This window comes from Nestor notabilis, unplaced genomic scaffold, assembly GCF_000696875.1.
Source record: "Nestor notabilis isolate BGI_N333 unplaced genomic scaffold, ASM69687v1 scaffold11659, whole genome shotgun sequence".
In the NCBI taxonomy this organism is placed as follows: Eukaryota; Metazoa; Chordata; class Aves; order Psittaciformes; family Psittacidae; genus Nestor; species Nestor notabilis.
The window spans coordinates 137,891-158,320 of NW_009942496.1; the positions used below are offsets into that span (position 1 = coordinate 137,891).

The following is a 20,430-nucleotide window of genomic DNA, read 5'->3' on the forward strand; positions in this document are numbered from 1 at the left end:
TACTGTGAATGTAAAATTGGCTATTATTCAATTCCCTGTTATTCAATGGGGTTTAATTTTTCTACACATAAAGCTTGGGTTTTTCAACCTAAATTGTGACTATTAACATTTTGATTGTATCCACACTGTGCTACACAGTCATTAAGGACCATAAACAGTGTGCCACATCTTGCAGAATCTTAACCATCCTCAAATCCCATTCAATTCAAACAGAAGCTAATGCTGCACATCTTTACTTCAGGCCAAAAGCCAAGATTCTCCACTCTGAAACATTCTAATCCAAATGCTTGCCTCTTTCACAGTTAACTACTATTTACTACTACTTTGAATATAAAATAATATTTTAACCACAGCAAGCCAAAGCTCATTTCTGTTACAAATCTACCTAAACAAATACAAACCATCAAATTACTTCCTCTGCATAGCAAAGAAGGTTTAATTCATTTTAGAAAGTCTTTACTATGTTGTTCTTTTAACACCGAGATGTGTAATGAAGCATTAGGTCTATAACAACATAGAAGCAGACTGATTTACTTACAGCAACAATTTTGTCATGAACATGAATTTGGCCATTATGGTCAGCAGCACTCCCAGGTATTATGTTTTTCACAAATATCCCTGAAGGTTCTGCCAGCAGAGGGAGAGGAGAAAGAGAAACAAAGTCACTACATTAAGCTAATCTGTTTCTTTTCTTATTAAGATTTTTAATTACAGCCCTTTTCACACACTTCTGTCCACAAAGTTGTGATTTTGTAAACCACCACCATTTGCATACTACATTCACACAGCTTGGCATAGAACAACTGAGATCTCTGATGGAAAAAACCAGCACCAACACAATCACCTGTACACTGAGCTCCAAATTTTGCCCTTAAAATGGCTTACAAAAGGCCACTTCTTCCACAGATTCATCCTTGTGCTTACCCAGGCTTTAAAGCACAATCACTTAAATCCATGCTGCATTTGATTTCAACAGGACTACCTAAGCTAAATGCGAAGTACGTGCTTAAGTACTTTGATCAGGACTTCAATCATTTTACAGCTATGGAATTTAGTACTTTAAATCTTAACCAAAGAGGATTGTTCTTTAAGAAAGAAAAAAAAATTAAAAAGAAGTGGAAAAAGAAACGAGAAAAACATGGAAAACAGAAAAGCTGCCCCTTGTCATGTCTGACATTTGAGTCTTAATTCTAACTTCCAATTAGAACAAGGAAATAAAAACAAAAAAACCCAGTAAAAATTCCAATTATCAGTTGAAACAGTAATCCTTCCCTTCCACAAACTCCCGCAAAATATGAGATGCTTTTATTCTAGTGAATCTTGACACTTCATCCATCCTTTTCTGAACACTAACCTTCCTCAGACACTTCATAGAATGGTTTGGACCTTAAGATCATCCAGTTCCATCCCCCCTGCCATGGGCCTGCCCAACATCATTTGTCCATGGGCAGCAAAACCCTTCCTGGTGCTTCACAACCGCCTTTTCCCACTGCCTGACACGTGCTCCTCCCCATCTCAGCTCCCAATGCTCACTGCATTGGCCTGGGATTCCTGACCAGCAACACAAGAGGATCTCCTGGGACGAAGAGGGCTGGAGAGCAATCCCAGCTGCACCACATTCCCAGAATACTTTCTGGAGTCCCTTGAGGAAGGGAGAGGATAAAAAGCACCACCCTTTTGCGTAAACCCAGATACCCAGAGGCAACTTTAAAGATACTATCGTTTGTTGAGCCAATATTTGAAAGAGAAGTTAACAGCTCTAATTTAAAGAGGACTTGGGAAAAAAAAAAACAAACCGATTCCATGCTCCCATATCCTAGCACAGGTATTTTAATGTGTTCCCAGAGTTTAGGCACCGAATCAGCCATCTGCCAAAGACAAGGCTGAATCTCACTTTGCAGCAAGTTCTCCAAATATCTTCTGCACAGATTTTCCAAGTTACACTGTTTCAAAGAAACACTTTTCATTTTCACTACAGTAAATAAAGGATATTTGAGAAGCCCCTGTCCTAGACTTTACAAAATCCTGCAGAACTCACCTACATCACAGGTGCCAGCATATCCAACGATTGTTATCCCCAGGCTTTGGCCATTCTTTTTTATAAGTTCAACATCATAAGTCTCAAAGAGGTTGGTATTATTCTATAAATAAAGCACAAGATGGTAAAAAATAGCTCATAATTTGCCAGTACTGTTACGCTATTGCAAGTTAAGATCTTCAGAAGCGAATAGTGATTTTGATTTTCCTGTTTTAGGAGGGATGAGGTTTGGATGATGATTTGGTGAAAATAAGGTGCTTTTTATAGTCTTCCCTAATGCTTTCTCCACATACCTGTCAGAGGTATAGTATTTATATTTTATGGAAAAGAAAGGTTTTCTTTAGACTGCTCAGGGGCCATTTCCCTTTGTATTCCATGTGGTAACAGCAAATTCACAAGACAGCAGAAGCTCTCAGTATTTCTTCTCTCCCTTTTGTAAGTTAGTCCTGATTAACACTGTCATGAATCCACTTGCCTGAGCTCTTTAAACTGGACAGTTAAGCAGGAAAAAAACCCTCTGGTATAAATACAGTCTTATCACACCACAGCTTTCTGTCAGAAATTGATGCTTCTCTCGTCTTGTTATCATCACTAAGGAAGTGAGGGGCAACAGGAAATGATCTCAGAAACAGGCTTGCTGCCCTGATATGAAAGAAACCACACATATACACAACAGGCATATCTTTACTACAGAAGCAGTTGCCTACTAAAATGCAAACATGGGTGACTAGGGTAGGTGTTTTAGCTTATTTTTATGCTAGATCCCAAACCACAAACCATTCCAAAAGTCAATCTTACACACATACACTTAACAAGTTTGCTTTTATCCTGCTCAGATTTAAACGCCCCCAAACTGCAGAGAGCACTGGAAGCCTCCAGGTTGTCTGAGGCAATGGGAAACAAAAGTCTCATTAGTTCACATTCAATGAAAAAATATTTGTAAGACCTAACAGAGGAAGGGAGAGAATTCATTTGTAAAAGCTTTATTGTTGAACTGGTATAATGACTTCTCATAACAAACAATATTTGAGAAGAGAAGCACATAACATGACCTGTTCTCCAAACTCTCCTCTTACTACAATTACCAAAAAACCATAAAAGCCACTAGCTAAGATTATAAATGATCTGACCTTACACTGGAGAAGTATGTGGAAAAAGGTTCCCATAAGGTTGGCCTGTGCAACTACTCTGACAAATAAAAATCAAACCTGCCAGAGAGAGCTCAAACACGACACACTGAAGACATTGTTTTTCTCTTTGGTATCACCAATCAAGCACATAGAGCTGGGATTTCAAGGGATAAATTAAAACACATAAAGTTGTTTGTGTTCAGTAATCAGATACAGTCCAATGAGATCAAAAAGAAGATGATCAGAGTAAGGTCTGTTAAAGCGATGAAATCAGGAGGGATAGAGTCACTGCCAACAGCAAAAATTGGACCAGGGAATTGGAAAACAAAAAAGAAGTTGAATCAAATGCTTGTGAAATGTCAGCTTTAGAAGGACCTATATTAAAAGCAGGCCAATGTTATGGCCTATTTAATTTTTCACTGAAAGAGAAATGGATGGACAGCTATCTCCTTATCACACACACCTCTCTCCACTTGCCAACTCATTCAGGTTATTAAATGCTTTCCAACTCTCTTGCTCCATAAGACACTGAGGGAGATGAAGATAAGTTGTGGAGCTCTATCACTTACATTTAGGATAGGGAACCAAAACAGTAAACTAGCCTATGGCAACATCTGAAATGAAGCTATGGCCTTGAGAGTCCTGCTATTCCGACAGTCAAAAGCCCTTCATAGTCAGTGTTCTGGTGCTATAGAAATTTTCTCTCTGTAACGTTACTCGTAGAATACAAAACATTGGAAGTGAAGCCTGGAAAAACCTAAGTACAAAGTCCAAAATCCAGTCAGCACAAGTAGGTTGCTAACATTGCCATCAGTATCTTCGCAAGTACAGATAATATGACTGTTTTCTTGTGCCCATGCAAAGACATAAGTAGTTTCAGTTATTCTCTACTACATAAAATTTAAAGGAAATCAAATATTAATATAAAACTGAAAAAAACCCTAGCCATATATTAAAAATGCCTTTTTGCTGGTTTGCAAAAAAAGAAAAGTTAAATATTTGCTATTCCAAAGCTCACACTAGTGAGAGCACCCAGAAACCAGAGAGAAGCTGGATTAAGGAAAAGGTTCTGTTTAAATCAGACACAGACTGAAAGGTGGATGATGAAATTCATCATTAAATTAATATATACATTCAGATTAGCCACTATTCTTGGCTATTCAAATCTCTCAACACCAGGAATAGGAGTTTCTTCAAATCTGAAGTTGAAGACAGTTCGGAAAGTTTTAGTTCAGAAAACAAGAGATGATACTCAGAAAGTAGATGAAATTGCAACGTGATTTTTTTCCTCTGTAAACCACGTATCGGGAATAAGGAGAACACTGAGAAGACATCCAGAAGGAATAACATTAGACCGTCTACAGCATCTGCAATGCTCGGGGTCAGTCAGTGACAAACAGGCCCACCTTTAAGGTGAGGAATTGAGAAACATAGTCCTTTGTAGAGAAAACAAAACTAGGACCACATAATATGGGCCTTGAAAAATATCATATAGCCAGACAAGAAGTGCTTCATAACAATGCTGATTTCTCTAGGAAAGCCTTTTTTGGAGTACTAGGCAAGCCCACTTTTAAGACTCCAACCTTATGTACATAGATTACCCCCTCCCATCTGTCTGCCACTTCTGTTTCCTATTACACCAATCCTTCTAAGAGGAGCTTGAGAAGGACCCAAAATACTTCACCAACAGCTTCAGCCACAGTCTTCCAGAGAGAAGGAAGACACAAAGTGAACGGCTGCCTTTGCACTGACTATGCCCAGTAAGCAAGAAGATGAGTTTGTAACAATATGACTGATACTCTGACATAGAAAACTGGTGCTTCAAAAAAATAGCTCTCTCCACTCACATTCAAGAAACTAGACAAGAAAGAAAAGGCTACTCAGATTCTACACCTAAATCTAAGCAGCACAGTAGTAGCAGATGGTACACAAGCACAGCTTTGTTTATGTTTCAAGACCTACTGTACACTTAGTGTAGCATTTGTTGATTTTAATTACTCAAAACTGAAAAGAATGACTTCAAAAACAAGAGACTTTGATATGACCATGATAAGATTTGCTAAAACAAGTTTCAAAATTTTTAGATATATTTCCTATCACAGACAGTAGCGTAGACTATGAAAACATTACACTTCTGTTTCATAAAAAGATGATTGTGCTGAATAATTCTGGTGTGGCCACGGCGCTCTGGGTTTCAGACTAGGAAATTCACAGTCAAGTTTTCAATCCACTTCCAAATGATTGATTAGCAAAGATGTAATGAGCTAAGAAGGAGAATTAAAAGTCCCATCTATTGCTAATGTTCATGGTCTTGGTAATTAAATTACCCACTCTGAAATAAATTCTGTACAGCTGGTCATTCTGATCCCAGGATTATAGGTATTAATAACATACAGGAAAAAGGGACAAATTATAGAAGAGGGCTCCAATAATGACAACTTAAACACATGCATATGGTATCTGGAAACTCAAAAGAGAAGCGCTTTAGGTCTCAAGAACATTCTTCTCCTCCTCCTTTCTGATCATAAGCCACAAATGTACTTAAAACTGTCATAAGCAAATGCCAGATACTTACATTTCCATTTGGAAAGGAAGGTAATGTGCTGACTGGCCAGCTCACAGGAGCTGGTGGAGCCTCCATAATTTCACACTTTGGGTCTCTTGCAACAATCATCCTAACAGAATTCCCACAGTTTCTCAGCACTTGGGCAACTTGTTCACTCATCATTCCTTGCACATTGGTCCCTCCAATCTGTAAGATGTGATCTCCTGTCCGGAGCCTCCCATCCTTCAAACATAAATAAAATAGCAAAATAAGAATGTTTCCAGTCTATACATAAAACATCTTTTCCATTACAACATTTAAAGTGTGTACAAGCATCTTCATGGCCATGGGAGCAAAAAAATACCATAAAATTGACCACTAAGGCAACACACTCAATAACTCCAGGAAGCATTTGCACTGCCACAGTAGTTAACAGCAGTAAATCAACCCTTCCAAAACCGAGTAAGATACACAAGTTGAACAGCACCATTCTTAAGTGGTTATTTTTCTCACTTAGGAGAAAACTGACAGCAACAATGTTTTATAATCTCACAGGTTTTTACGTGTCGCTCTTTCATAGAATCACTCCTCAACAGGTAGGGGTTAGAATAAAAAACACAGCATTTTGATTTAAGACTTCTTAGAGTTTTTCCTAATACTCCTATATTAGCCTGGCAATTCTTTTCTCATATGACTAGCTCCAACAAGGGTGAGTAAATCCATTGAAGGTAACAAGACCCCACATAAACCATTTTTTACCTTATAATTATGATTCATGACCTACATCATCATTTCTATTATAAGCAAGCATTCATAGGACCAAACCCTCAGCTGGTACTGATCAGCACCACCTCAGATGCATTGATTCATACTGCACTCATAGCAGAGTTTTGCCCAGAACTAACTCAAACTCATTTCCAAACTCACCCAATTTTAACATGGGTATGTGCTCATTATTTCACATGTTCTTAATGATGTCTCATTCAGCTGAGAATGATGTGGTGACTTCTTAACTTACATCCTTCATTTGTAGCCAAAACACTTTATTCCTTACAGCAAAACAGGTGTTACACAGTAATTAAAAAATACTCATTTATAGCTGACAGGTTCAGAGAGGGGAAGTCAAGGAAAAGCCAACATTTTCCAGTAAAGCTATCCAAATCTCCAGGTTTTGTTTCCATCCTATACTAGGGGAAGTACCTTTGCCACTTTTGTATGTTACCAGATCTGCATGTGTTCCAGACCTCAAACGTTACAACTTGTCATGACCAAATTCACATTAAAAATCCAAATCTAATTTGCTATTGCACATGTTCTACTCCTAAAATGTAGCAATGCAGCACTGGTTCTCTAAAGATTAGCAATCAAAGGTTGCAAACTGTATCTGTGTAACTTTAAAAGGTATCAGTAACTATAAAAGGTTTTGCATCAATCCCAAGTGTCTCCTTGAACTGGTCAGACAGAAAGGCAGGGATCAAACCCCTTCCAAATAAAACCCACTAAAAATAGGACATCTTCAATCTACGAACTGAAATTTGCAACACAGTTACTTCAATGGGGCAGATTCTCTTGCCTGGCAATTCTTTTGGGAAGTTTGTCCCTGTAAATGTTGCCAAATATGCCGAATTCCTATAGAATTTGGACGTTCAAATACTTTTAATACTTTTGGTATTTTCAGCCTTTGGTCAATCTGAGGGAGAACAAATAATCCTAATGTAAGTGAAGGTTAGACAACTTCTCCGAATTTCATGTTCAATGTTATAAAAGCCAAAGCATGTTTGAGAAACAACTTAATTCCTATCAGGTGCTGACTTTTTCCTCAATCATACCTTCAACATATTTATTTATAAAGTATATGTTGGCATTCAGACTTTGATGCTATCAGCTTCCTTTTGTTTAAGTCTGTTAGTTTCTTTTAAGACTGTCAAAACCAGTTAATTATACTCTACAATCAAACAAGAAGTGACATAATATAACAAATTACCCGATCTGCTAATCCCCCAGGAACAATTGTTCTTACAACTACTCCACTCGATTTTCCTCCTACAATTCCAAAGCCTAATCCTGAACCATCGTTAATCAGCTCAACGTCTTCAACGTGGCCCCAGTGAATCTGCAATTAATAGAAACAGGAGATTTTAATTTCAGCCGATCTTTAATGTTTCTCACTTTCACATGTACCAGGAATGAGAGTTAATCGGAGCAATTTTCTCTCTCTGCTCCACATACTGGAGACCTGTTTGATTTTGTTCAGTCAGCTTCATTTCCTTACAAATGCGCAGCGGGATTTCTCATCTGTTTTTAAACATACACTTTGTCCTTTGCTTTCAGGATAACAGGATACTAGGAAAAAAAAGCTTGACTACGAAAAAGCAATTTCAAGATTTTCTTGCCAAAATGAAAACTATCCTCTTACTTTTTCATAAATCAAGAATATTACAAACAACAGAGAAAAACAGAGGCTTGCACTGGCCTAGTTTTCCCTTAGCATTGCCCAAATCTTATTTCTGTTATTTCACTTACACACTCTAAACACCACCAGTACATGCTGAATTAATAGCACAGTACAATGTTCTGCCATACTGAATTGGAAGCATGTTTCTCAGCTACACTGTACCATGACCTTATGTTCTACAAGACAATCTGAAAATAACAAAGCTGTTAAGCAACCCAAACCCAGCCAATGTTTCTGTCAGATTAGTATCTCATAGAAACCAAAATGGAGCAAAGTAGGCAGATTTAAGTCTTCTGTGAATAAAGGATTTATTAGCATACTGAAAATCTTTGCCAAAGCCAGTTAAATATCATAAAAGAAGTTTAAAGACCCCCTGTAGAGAGATATATTTGTATTTTATTTTGTTAGTCTGTTCAGTGCAGATCTTTCAATGAAAAAGCAGTTAAAATTTAATTCTTTAAAATTTTCAGTGCAATAAACAATATTGATTATCCACTAAAACCTTCAGATTTCACTAGCTCTGGAGTAATCATGAGGGAAATAATTACTGAGAATAAGGCAAAGCACTGCTCTTAAGCAGATTTTCATCAAAACCTACTAGCATAATAAATTAGGATTCCAGTATTGCAAACCCTGGATTTAGGTGTGCAGTTCAACCAAATTCAGTGAAGCCACCTGGACCATGTGGTATGAACACAGATGGAAGTTCAGCCCTAGTTTATTACATGTTCCAGTGACAACCTCTCCTTGGTCAAGAAAACAAAAGGGTTCACAATCAACGTAATTTGTAGTTTAAAAATCCCCTAAACTGGTAAACAAATAGGGATTGAGAGGTTCTTTAACAAATACTTTGTATTTGTTATTAAAACAAAGACAAGGCCTTTTGGTTTTAGCAGTGTAAACTGGTCGGGATACTTCAAGCAGTGCTCCTGACAGGTTATGTTTACACTCTTTTAAGATGTAATCAGAGCATCTTTAATTGCTGAGCACAACTAAGTTTCAGCTGGGTATACATGTAAAATGCTTTACCCAGCCTATGCTGAACAGACCTTGCTGCTAAGAATATGTTGAGCTACCAAAGCTTCTGCTACCCCCTAAAAACCCAGGATCTATTTTGTAACAACCTCATGCAGTTTTGCAAAGGAAGCCTTATACTTATGGTATGATCAGCCTAAATGAAATGTCATCACATCTAAAATCTGATTAAAGAAAAAAATCCCTATATGCAAAGCTTGCTAACCTAAACACAACCACAAAAAAATATCCAGCATAGTTCAAAATCTGATTTTGACACTATTACAATAACTCACAGTCTCAGGTGGATTTATATCACTTAGTAAGACAGCTGAAGTTCTGCTGTTCCCTTGAACTGGCTCCCTAGCCACAATCAGATGTAGGGATCCTGTGGATTGCTGGAGGAGGGCAATAGCGTGCTGATGGGAAATGTTCTGATCCAATGGGGTGCAATTAATGGCCAGTATGTGGTCGTTTTCCTTTAGTCTTTGATCCCTGAACAAAACATTGAAAGAAAATGTAAAATGCAGCATAGTGACTTCACAAGAGGCTTCTGTAATTTCAATATGAACATGGAAAATACAGTTATGCAAGGTTAAAGGTTTCTATATTTTTTAAAATCTGGTTATTAGACTGTCTTCGCCAACATCCGAATTACATGCAATATATTGTGTTCCAACTTTAACACAGTACAGAAATGTGCTCAATTTTTTCCCTTTGTTTCTATTCAAAATTCCATGAAAATCCCTCATCCTTTCCTGATAATATTGAATTAGAGGGCAGGAAAAAAAAATATTTTTGTAGTTACACAATGAATTAGGAACTCTTCTTCATTATGTTTAGCACTTCTCAATACTATCTCCAAGTGCTCACAACTCAGGCTATGATATTGGTTTATACCATTATTAAATCTAAAGATTATTGAGCTACGTATTTTTATTTTACTCAGAATTTACAGTATCAAACTTCAGGCATGAAACTTCCTTTGAGCAATACACAGTTCAAGCTATACCTTGAGATAATACACAATGTCACAGTTAATTCACCCTAGTGATGAATTTAGATTTGTGACAAGAGAGAAACCATCACTCATCTCCTTTGTTAAATATTCATTCTGAGCACGAGACCAAACTGTTACTTAGACAGACACTGCCTTCAAAGCTCTGTAGGAATCCAAAAAAAAGTCTCCAGGAGATCTTGTCTCAGAAGCAAAATAGGAAGCCTGCTGGGGAAATTTATAAACTCCGAAACAATATAACTGCACATCTTAACTAACGCATTTTAAACTTCCTTTTTATCATGCGACGTTGAAGATGTTTCCCAGAAATCACTTTCTTCAAGCATGAACCATATTTTAGATTCTCTCATCAAAGAAAGTGAGCAGCAGGTCATCAAATCCTAAAGTGAGATATTCACCCTCCTTTGACATCCGGATCAGTCCATCTGTCTCCACTTTGAAAGAGCCTAATACGCTTTTCTTTAAGAGTTCTCTGGTGTGTTCTCTGTGGGCCCATAGCCATTATCATTCCAACCTCTCCCCACTCTTTTTGTCATCCTGTGTTGGCACTTCCTGACATGTGTTATTTAAAAAGTGACACCAATGACTTGAAATCTAGACACATTTTCTTGAAACATAATTCCAAGCACTGCATTTGTCTCATGCCAACTCTTGTGGTTTTACAATCACATTTTATTTTTAAAGGATTGCTCTGTCTTTTGTTGTTGGGTGAAAACCCACAGACAATACAGGAAGAAACTGCCTGAAGCCTTGATTCTATGATGACATCTGTGCAGGGATCTGTCGGGAGGACTGGATCTAAATTTACACAGGAAACAAACAGTAAAACCAACTATAAATAGGGTGTTGTCACAGGCACATAAATAAAGAAACAAGAGGGGAGAAAACATTTCAGGGACACAATGCATAAAAAAATATTAAATGAAGGCTAATTTTTATTTTCCTTCTATTCTTTTCTGAGTTTTCTTTTGTTTTTTTAATCAGTACTCAAGATTCTCTCAAGTGAGTCATGATTTCTGGAAATTCCATTTATGAATGGCTCAGATATTTAAAACTCATCTGAAAATCCAATCCTCAAAACACAAGGCCATTTAGTTGAAAAGCCAGAATTCAAGATACCACCATCAGAACACCCCAACAGATAACCCAGACAAACATACGAGACTGATAGAGTTTTCAGTGTGAAAGTCATGACTTTTGTCTTCATGGAAACGCTGCAATTTTCCAACACAATTATAAAGATCTCACCTGTCAGCTATGCTTCCTGGCTGGACTTCCTTTACAAAGATACCAACTTCTCCCAAGCTGTGATTTTTAAGGGCAACGACACTAAATCCAAGACCTCCAACAGAAGGCTTTTCAATCCTTATTGATTCTATTTGTCTCCCCTAATAAAAGAGAAAAAAAAAATATATACTAATTTTTAATGCAATACAATGAGCTAGTTTAAGATTTATGAACACCAGGAGAATTATTCTCCTCCTAAGACTAAACAAAGGCAAAATACTGAATATGTTATTTCTATAAAAGCTCCTCCATTTATTATTTTTAATATAGCAAAGTATTGGCTATGTGAGTACTCTGAGGTTCTAAAACCTCAGGGAATTTAAGAGCTGCTTTCACACTTCATTCACATTATGAGATGAATTCCAAACTGGATGAAAAGTATGAACGAAGTGCTGTCTAGAGCAATATATTTGGGATTTCTGGAAATGCTGCATAGCTAAACTAAATGACTTGTCTTTTGGCTCCCCTTGCTTTTAATGCTGATTTTTAGGTGTGTGTTCAAAAGATTGCAGCTTTTAAATAAAGAACTTCATTTCCTTCCCCTCCCTGCAACTTCACACTAAATGCTACAAAGAGTTGGCTTTTGTGAAAAGCTGCCTGCTTTTCAGTTCTAATACAAGATTCCTAGGGTTGTTTACTGGGAAATATTACTTAGAGCATGCACTGCTATCACAGCTGGTTTATCTAAAATAATGTGCAGTCCTCACTGCTAAATCTTTTATCTGATGAGTTAATGACACAGTAATGAGAAGAGTTATGCTTAAGATATTACAGCTACATTAAGGTAGTCAATTAGCAACAGTTACTTACTATAGCAAGGCATGAGTAACAAATTACATTAATGGTTCAAAGTAACACAGAACAATACATTTGTGGTATAAATGCCAATCCCACATTGGTGGGTGTCTGCACCTGTACAACTTCCATAAGCATCTGGTACATGCTACATCACATGTTAATGAAATCAGCATCTGTCTGACAAAGTTTCGACATACTAAATGAAGAGTTAAATAAAATATTACATGCCAAGTCTTTTAATCATTTGCACTGTTCATATACTAACCAAGTTGGTACATTTCCCATTTAAAGTGTGCTTGATAAAACAAGTCTCTCCATCAAAAGAAAGTTTAAGCAGAAAATGTCCATTTTCAACCAAGTGTCATTAAACACCCAAAATGTTTTCCGGCAGCTGAAATTTCTTATTTACATTAGTGCCTTTGGTAGAAAGGCAAAAAAAAACATGGCAAAGAAAGAAAAACAACAAACCCAAACACCAAACCACTTCGGTGTTTTACAGGGAAAAGTTATCCTCAGCACTTCTACTCTCTGACTGCCTAGGAGGCACCATACTCCCAGATACACAGCAAAAAAGCATGTTTTAAAATGTACTCGAAAAGCCTGGAAGGAAAATTTTGATATTCAAAGAAAATAAGTTTGGTTCACTAAACCCGAGAGCCTTACCTTTGCCATCTGTTGGATGATTTGGTTAAATTCATTAACTCCCAGGTTTGGAGTGAAGGTAGATGCTTTGGGTTCAGGTGAACTGCATGGTGTATACACACTCCCAGCAGCAACTGATTTGTCAGCAAAGACTAGTAGCCCTCTCTTGGTAAAATCAAAATCTACAGAACGGTCAGGAGGCATATAATTGAGCTGTTGAAATGAACAAAGATGTAGAAAAACTATTAAAACCACGAGATTCACACGTATATCATTTTGCATGAAGACTGCCAAAGAAGCAAGCATACATACGTTCACAGACACCTATTAACACAAGTATACTCACCTGATTAATAAGGCAATGTTAATATACAAGCTATAAGCAAGCTACCATATCAAGTTTAAACTGTTTTTCAGAAGGAAAGTTCCATGAACGTTTCAGCTGTGTTTCTATTCCACTCATTTTTTCCATTTCTTTCATGCTTCTTCCCTGCCTGGCCCATTTTCCTCTTTTCACCCTGATATTCCAGAAACAGCACATGCAAAAAGCACCAAACATTAAAGAATCACTCAAGTGCTGTTGAAACTGCCAGGCAAACCTAGACAATTTTTAAAGAGTCACTTAGTCACTCAGGAACCAAAGGCCTGCTCTGTATTATCTCCTTCCCAGGGAGAGCCCAGGGTACAAACTACCCACACTTGGCCATGCTATCATTGGTAGAACTTGCAATTCAATTTCTAGTCCTGAAAGATAATGAAGAAATGCAGAAATATTCCCAGTGCAACACAGTAAACTGAAAAATCCCATCCTGAATGGAACTGCTCATGTCAGACACAGAATCCTAGAATGGTTTGGGTTGGAAGGGACCTTAGAGCTCATTCAGTTCCAACGCCCTGGCACAGGCAGGGACACCTTCCACTAGAGCAGGTTGCTCCAAGCCCCTGTGTCCAACCTGGCCTTGAGCACTGCCAGGGATGGGGCATACATGCATAAAATCATGCTTAAAAAGAATTTCAAGAAAACCTGAATTTTACAGATATGGTAATTCTGGACATTTTGAATATAAAATCCACTATGCCATAGTCACAAAGTATGATCTTAGATAAATGATCTTAGGCGCAGTAGCAACAGACACAGGGATTGCTGCTGCTTGGGATATGCCAAGTTAGTCCCTGTTTTTAAGTTTGCATTCCTGACTCTGCTAACTGCATGGTGAGACCTGTTTGTGCAGATGTGTCACTGATGCCCACGTCCACAAAACCTAAGGGTCAGTTGGCATTATAAACCAGTTCACACAAGTCCCTTCCACTGCTGAAGCCAAGTCATTTAAAGCTAGCTTGGGTTCATCTGCATCAGAACTTGGCAAATCTTCAGGAGTGATTTCCTAGACTTTTTTTCTCAAAGCAGGTTAACCATTCTTGTACAAGTCAGCAGGAACTAAGTGATGATGTCTATTAAGGAGAAAAGATGCTGCCAGTTAGCTGATAAACAGTATTTAGCTTCTGTGAAAAACAAAGGATCACAGTTCCAACTGTGTTCAGAACTCAAAATGCTAGAGCTGATGTCTTTTGCAGAAGCTTTTTTCCAGCTGATGTGGTTTTCAACGCCTACCTCTTCTGCATCCCTCTCAAAGCACGTTGCCCTACGACCTGTTTGTGGCAATACCACTTCTCATTTCAGTAATGGCTCTGTGGATACTAACTTGACCAAAACAAAAAGTCCAACATTCACTCACACCAAGTCACAGCTGATTAATGAGAGTGTCCTCATTGACACCCACCTACATTTCCCTGTTTTACATTCCGAATTCACCATAGTTATCATCCCACCAACAAATGTCATTTTACACTCACCTGCTCCTTCAGCTGCTTGATGGATTGCTGGAGAGTCAGGATCTGGTTAAACAAAGGGCTCCTGAGTGTGTTACGTAGAAGAGTCAGGTTTTCAGCATGTTGGGAATCTCTCTTCTCATGCAGTTTCGCTTGCAGACGATCAAGGATCTGCAGCACCTGCTGTTTGTCTGCACCACAAAGCAGTACATGTTAGGAATGGAGCTTCATTCCTCACTATGTAACAAGAGTAATCACTGTCAGCCTACATACCTGCAGCAGGATTTTCAGGCATGGTGAAGAGTATTTTTGGAATTGCTCAGAATAACCTAGATGAGGTTTAAAAAGAAATCAAATTAATAAATTATATACACAAGCAGAATTCTAACAGATATACAGACAATAAATGCAATAATGAAATACTAATCGAATTATAACAAGTTCATTTAAAGAAAAAAAAAACTACTACCCCTGTGGTTTACAAGTATTCAACAAAGCTCTTGATATAGTTGCGCTGCAGCCTCAGCACATCCAAAAATCTCTCCTTGTTCTGCTGTGTGTTTTCCTTCCATAGCCTGGGAGGAATATGAACAACTCTTTCAATTACAAGTAAAAATGCAGGCTACAAAAACCTGGTTTTGGTTACAAAAACCAGGTTATTATCCACAAAACCTGAGACACAGCTATGTTCAACCAAATTACTTTGAATATGGACATTAAAGTTGTGATCTTTCAAATATAGATACAGTTAAAATCTTCCTATTATTTAAAAGAGACTTTCCACCCCATTAATTACTGTAGACAGTATTCTTATCACAATAGCTCAGCCCTGCTGCACGGCAACATAGAGAAACCTTGCATATCCCTATAAAACAATGAAGTTCCCTCCACTCACAAGACAGCATAGTATTGAGGCCCCAGTTTGGCCAAATCAGTCCCTATTCCAACACATTCCTAAGGGAGTTCAGTTCTAATCACAGCCTTTGTGCCAAGCAGGTGAAAGAAGCCCATTCCCTTCTCCTACACAGGCTTGCCTTTCTCTTTTCTATGCACATGACAAGCTTTTAAGAAACAGAATATCCTTTATCATGCTCCTCCACTGTGCCAAACAGAACAGGTCCCCAACTGGGGCTGAGGCCTGGATGGCAGTATGAAAACAACAGGCTTGCAATTAGCAGCGATGATAAATTTGTACCCTCACTTGCATGTTATTACACTGATGTGGAGCCTGTCATTCAGAAATCTATCAAGGCAGTCATACCAAAACATACGCAAGAAACAAGATTTCTGCCCTTGGTACAAGCTCCTCTGAAAGAAGCCAGCCATGTAATAGCACAATTCATTTTAACTCTATCCAGTATATGTGTGTAATTTCAGAATAATATATTTGGAATTATTTTGGACAAAACTAACCACATACATATATATGTTTAAAAAGTCTGTATATACTTTTTTAATCTTGCAATTCAAGAGTCAAAAGGATCGCATGCATCTGAATATGATACCAGGATAAGCAAATCCCCAGGGCTCTCTCCCAGCAGGACCTCTGATCTTCCAGCTCTGTCCCCTCATACTGTCTGTGCTCACACTGAACACATCTTGAGTTCTGGGAGGACACTGATATATTTAGTGAAGTATTAATTATGCAGGTGAAAGGCTTCCCCTAAAGAGTCAGATTAAGTTGATTTACCTAATTTAAACAGCAAAACAAACCAACAGAGGTGTATCCCAAAGCACAACTGCAGATTTTTGCAGCTTTTACTGTATCTGAGCAGCTTTGGCTCCTGGAGTGATTCCTGCAGAACTCAGTGGGCTTACATGGTTTCCACCCAAGGCCAAACAAAATGAGTTGCTTTGTGAGACTATTAACAGATTTAGAAGGTCATTTTAAATCAAACTCATAGCAAGAGTTGAAGCAGCAAACCCATAGAACCCCTGAAAGATTTTCAGGAATGCATCTGAACTTTTCTAAGTGCTGTGGCTTTATTTTCTTTTCCATTCGAAATAAAACACTTCTAAGAGCACAGCAGCCTTTGATTCTGTGCTGCAATCCGATTCTGAAGAACAGATGAAAATACCATTTCCTTATACACTCCTAAGTCTTCATCTAAACCAAAAAGACAAAACTTAACCTCTTTGAGTAAAAATGCTGCATGAATCTTAACAAAACAGGACAAAGAATATGGAAATTTGTTCTTTCTTCCCAGTTTAACTTCCCTCCATTCACTTCCCTCCTCTGTTTTTCTACCTCATATCAGCAGTTAAAAGAGTGGAAAAAAGAAAACCCTAAAGCGAGTGAAACAACATCAGAAAGGGAAGAGAAATCACTCCTGTGAGGAAAAGTGGCTTGAAACACCTTTAAACCAGCAGTAGGGCAAAGAAAAGATAAAACCCAGAAAAGAAATCCAGCAAGGCAGGAAATAATGATGACTTGACAGCACCATGCCCATCTAATAACTGAAGCCAAGAGGCTGGTCCAACTCTCCAGCCTTCTTTCATGCATTTGTTCTTCCCTTTCCATCTGGGCTTGCACTCATTCATCTGATCCCATAGTGAGCTGGAACAGGGAGCTAAACACGCAGGACAAACCCTTCACGTTTTGGTAGGGTGAGCTTTCTGCCCAGCTGGCTCTCAAGTGCCAGCACTGGCACGCAGGAGGGGGCTGAGAAGTGCCAGGACAGCAGGACCACACCTTGCAGCAGCAGCTCAGCTGCACTGGCAAACTGCATCCAAGAAACAGCCTGCGTCATTCAAACCAGCCTCAAAGTGCTGCGCTGACAGTCCCCAAGATTAATCTGTTTTTCCATTACAGCGGGGGTAACAATAGCAATTATGGCAATGGGTACAGCTCCAGGAAAGAAACATTTAGGCAGAAAAACATAGGTAAGAGATCTAGGCTCCAGCCAGTCCTCCGGAGAAGGAGGTGCAGAAGAGGGGAGGGGGGGAAGATTAAGGAAAGTTGAGCTGCTCCGAAGCATTGCTAAGAGCCACTGCAGACCGCTCTGCGCCAGTGGACGCCAAAGCGGACCTCAGGTCCAGTTTGTGTAACAGTTGAAGTTTACACAGCACTTTGGGATTCCTCGTGATCAAAGCTGGCCTCCAGCCAGCTTGCAGTGGTTTTTAACGATTATTTGTGTGTGTGTGCAATCTGTTGAAACCACCCCCAGTATTTCTTTGTTCTCCTTTCTTTCATAAAGGAGAGAAGTGTGTTATATTTTCAAGTAAACAGGTCCGTCCTGTGTGTGTGTATCCCTGAAAATATGAACTAATACAAAGTTTTCAAGTAATGTGTAATTGAGGACAGGTCTCCAAGACTAGTTTTTGGGCACCAGAGAAACACAAAACTCCATGTGCTACTGATCTGTTTAAGGGCCCAAGGAGCTTATCATTAAACAGTTTCCTAACACCAATGCTAAGCCCAAGCAGGGTGTCAACAGACAGTTGCTAAATGAGGAGGTCCATTCCTAGGGTGATGATTTTGAAGAGTGATCCAAAACACTTTGGCTTGGCTTGTTAAAATCAGTTCATCTACTCCACAATCAACTTCTTTAGCTCCATTCTCTGATTTCTAGAGCCACAGATTTATCTTATTGGTAAACAAAACTGCAAACCTCAGTTCAAAATTTGTGTCACAACTCCCATTATAACTGAAAAATCATTGATAAAATAATGGATTTCAGAAAGTTCAGTGTTTTCTAACACCAGAAAAAACCCCAAGACAACACACACTCCAGCACAGCATGCATGTGGGTTTTCACTGTCTTCACTTTTGAGAGATGAACTCAACGCATCATAGGGAGTGGGAAAGTTTCATCAGGTTTTGTATGAAATCCTAAGACTTGGATCTTCTTCAAAAGCAGATGAAGAAAAAAGGAATTCCCCCATGCTGATGCCAGCAGAGGTCATCAGAAGAGCTGAAATGTTTAAGTCTTCTGTTGCCATCACCCGCCTGCCAGATGCCAATCAGAAACCACAGACTGGTTTGAGATGGAAGGGACCTTAAAGCTCATCCAGCTCCAACCCCTGCCACAGGCAGGGACACCTTCCACTAGAGCAGGTTGCTCCAAGCCCCTGTGTCCAACCTGGCCTTGCACACTGCCAGGGATGGGGCAGCAAGTGACTGGTAGGGTGCATATCACCTTCCTCATCAGAGAGCTTGGACTTGGAAAATTTCAGCCCAAATAGTTTTAAATTTGCCAAAGGCAAAAGAAAGGGAAACCAACATTTGTTAGTGTGATCTTAATCTTAAATTGCCCTTGCACAGCACCACCTGTAACTCCAGATATTAAAAACTATATAGTTCACACACCATCAAGCAACTACATCCTGTGAAAAAACAACACTGTTCCAACACATATTTTGCTGTCCTACATGTTACGCTCATTTTTAATCCTGTACAGAAACAGTTCCATCCTGTACTGTTCCAAAACAATTCAGAAGGTACAGAACAAGTCAGACTCAACCAAGCTTAGCACGCACATGCCTTCCAGATGAAACGACCAAAACCTGCTGTTCTGTTGCAGTGCTGCTGTAGAGTGTGTCAACTGCTCCAGGCACTTAAAGAAGGAAACAACCAACCAACCTGTGAGTACCTGAACACAAATACACCACATTTCCAGGGTAAAGCAGGTCAAAGCCAAATACTGCTAAATCTAAAAACCCTACTCCATGGGCTATGAGGAAAGAAAAAAAAAACCCAAAACCTCTGCATCTGCGATCGTCAGCCTCCATGTAGACCAAGATGAACCTCAGTCCCAAGGCATGCTTTCAACAAGCAGAACCTGAATTCCTGTGGACCTCAGCCTCTAGGGAAGCGCCGGTGTGGGTTCTCTCATGTCTAATAGAAGGGTGAGCTCATGCGAAAGCAGCTCTTCACAGAGCAACAACACGGACTCAGAAACCTGTTCTCATAGAGCTCGTGGAAAACTTGTTTCTGAGATATTAATATTGTCATATTCTACTGAAATTAGCCTATAAATCCTAAAGTTACTATGATAACAGGGTAGGCAATCAACAAATCATGGGGGAACAGAGTTGTTAGACCTGGAACCATGCTGAATTTCTATGCTTCAAAAATCACAAGGAAGGCAAAAGAACTGTTTTCCTGTTAATCACCCCTAAATAAAAACCTGCCTTTATAATAATCTCTGAAGTTTGAGAGGCACTGATGAAAAGTGTTACAAACCATGTGTTACTTCCCTAGCACCACCTCCTCTCCTCCTCATGACACAGCCTCTCCAAGCAATGGAAACTATTCGCACATCGAGACGACTCTGGCCTCTTGAGACACTCCTTCAGGAGCCGTGCAGCTCTCCCCAGCCTTTATGGGGGTGTCACGGAGACATCGAGGGCCCTGGTGTCCAAAACCTAAAGGGCACTGAGGTGGGAATCTGTGGGCAAGTGCAGGTATCCTGACCATGGCAGTGCTCACATCCACATACAGGTCAGGTGCTGAGGAAGCAAGGAGATGTAGGAAACGCTTCTCCAGAGGACCAAACCACAACCAAGTGCTAGCGCTCCCTGAAGAAGGAATTAAACCCCTCACAACAACCTGACTCTACCTGCCGGGAGAGATGCCCCCTGCCAAACAATTCACACCTGACAGCCCCAGGGCGCCCAGGGCAGCGAGGCCTCCCTTCAGGGCCTCACCGGCCGCCGCCGCCCCTCCGCCCT

The 20,430-nt window shown here is 39.3% G+C and overlaps 1 protein-coding gene across 1 annotated transcript in view; it reads right to left on the reverse strand.

The window, feature by feature from the left end:
* The window catches only part of INADL (InaD-like (Drosophila)), a 146,894-nt gene extending 131,842 nt beyond the window's left edge, over positions 1-15,052 (reverse strand). The window contains exons 1-9 of the mRNA XM_010021438.1: positions 15,031-15,052; positions 14,782-14,948; positions 12,949-13,140; positions 11,449-11,588; positions 9,479-9,677; positions 7,698-7,826; positions 5,744-5,956; positions 2,039-2,141; positions 539-627 (exon numbers count right to left, since the gene is read on the reverse strand). Coding sequence (XP_010019740.1) covers positions 539-627; positions 2,039-2,141; positions 5,744-5,956; positions 7,698-7,826; positions 9,479-9,677; positions 11,449-11,588; positions 12,949-13,140; positions 14,782-14,948; positions 15,031-15,052 — 1,254 coding nt within the window. The remainder of the gene's footprint in view (positions 1-538; positions 628-2,038; positions 2,142-5,743; positions 5,957-7,697; positions 7,827-9,478; positions 9,678-11,448; positions 11,589-12,948; positions 13,141-14,781; positions 14,949-15,030) is intronic.
* Between the last annotated feature and the right edge of the window lie 5,378 nt (positions 15,053-20,430).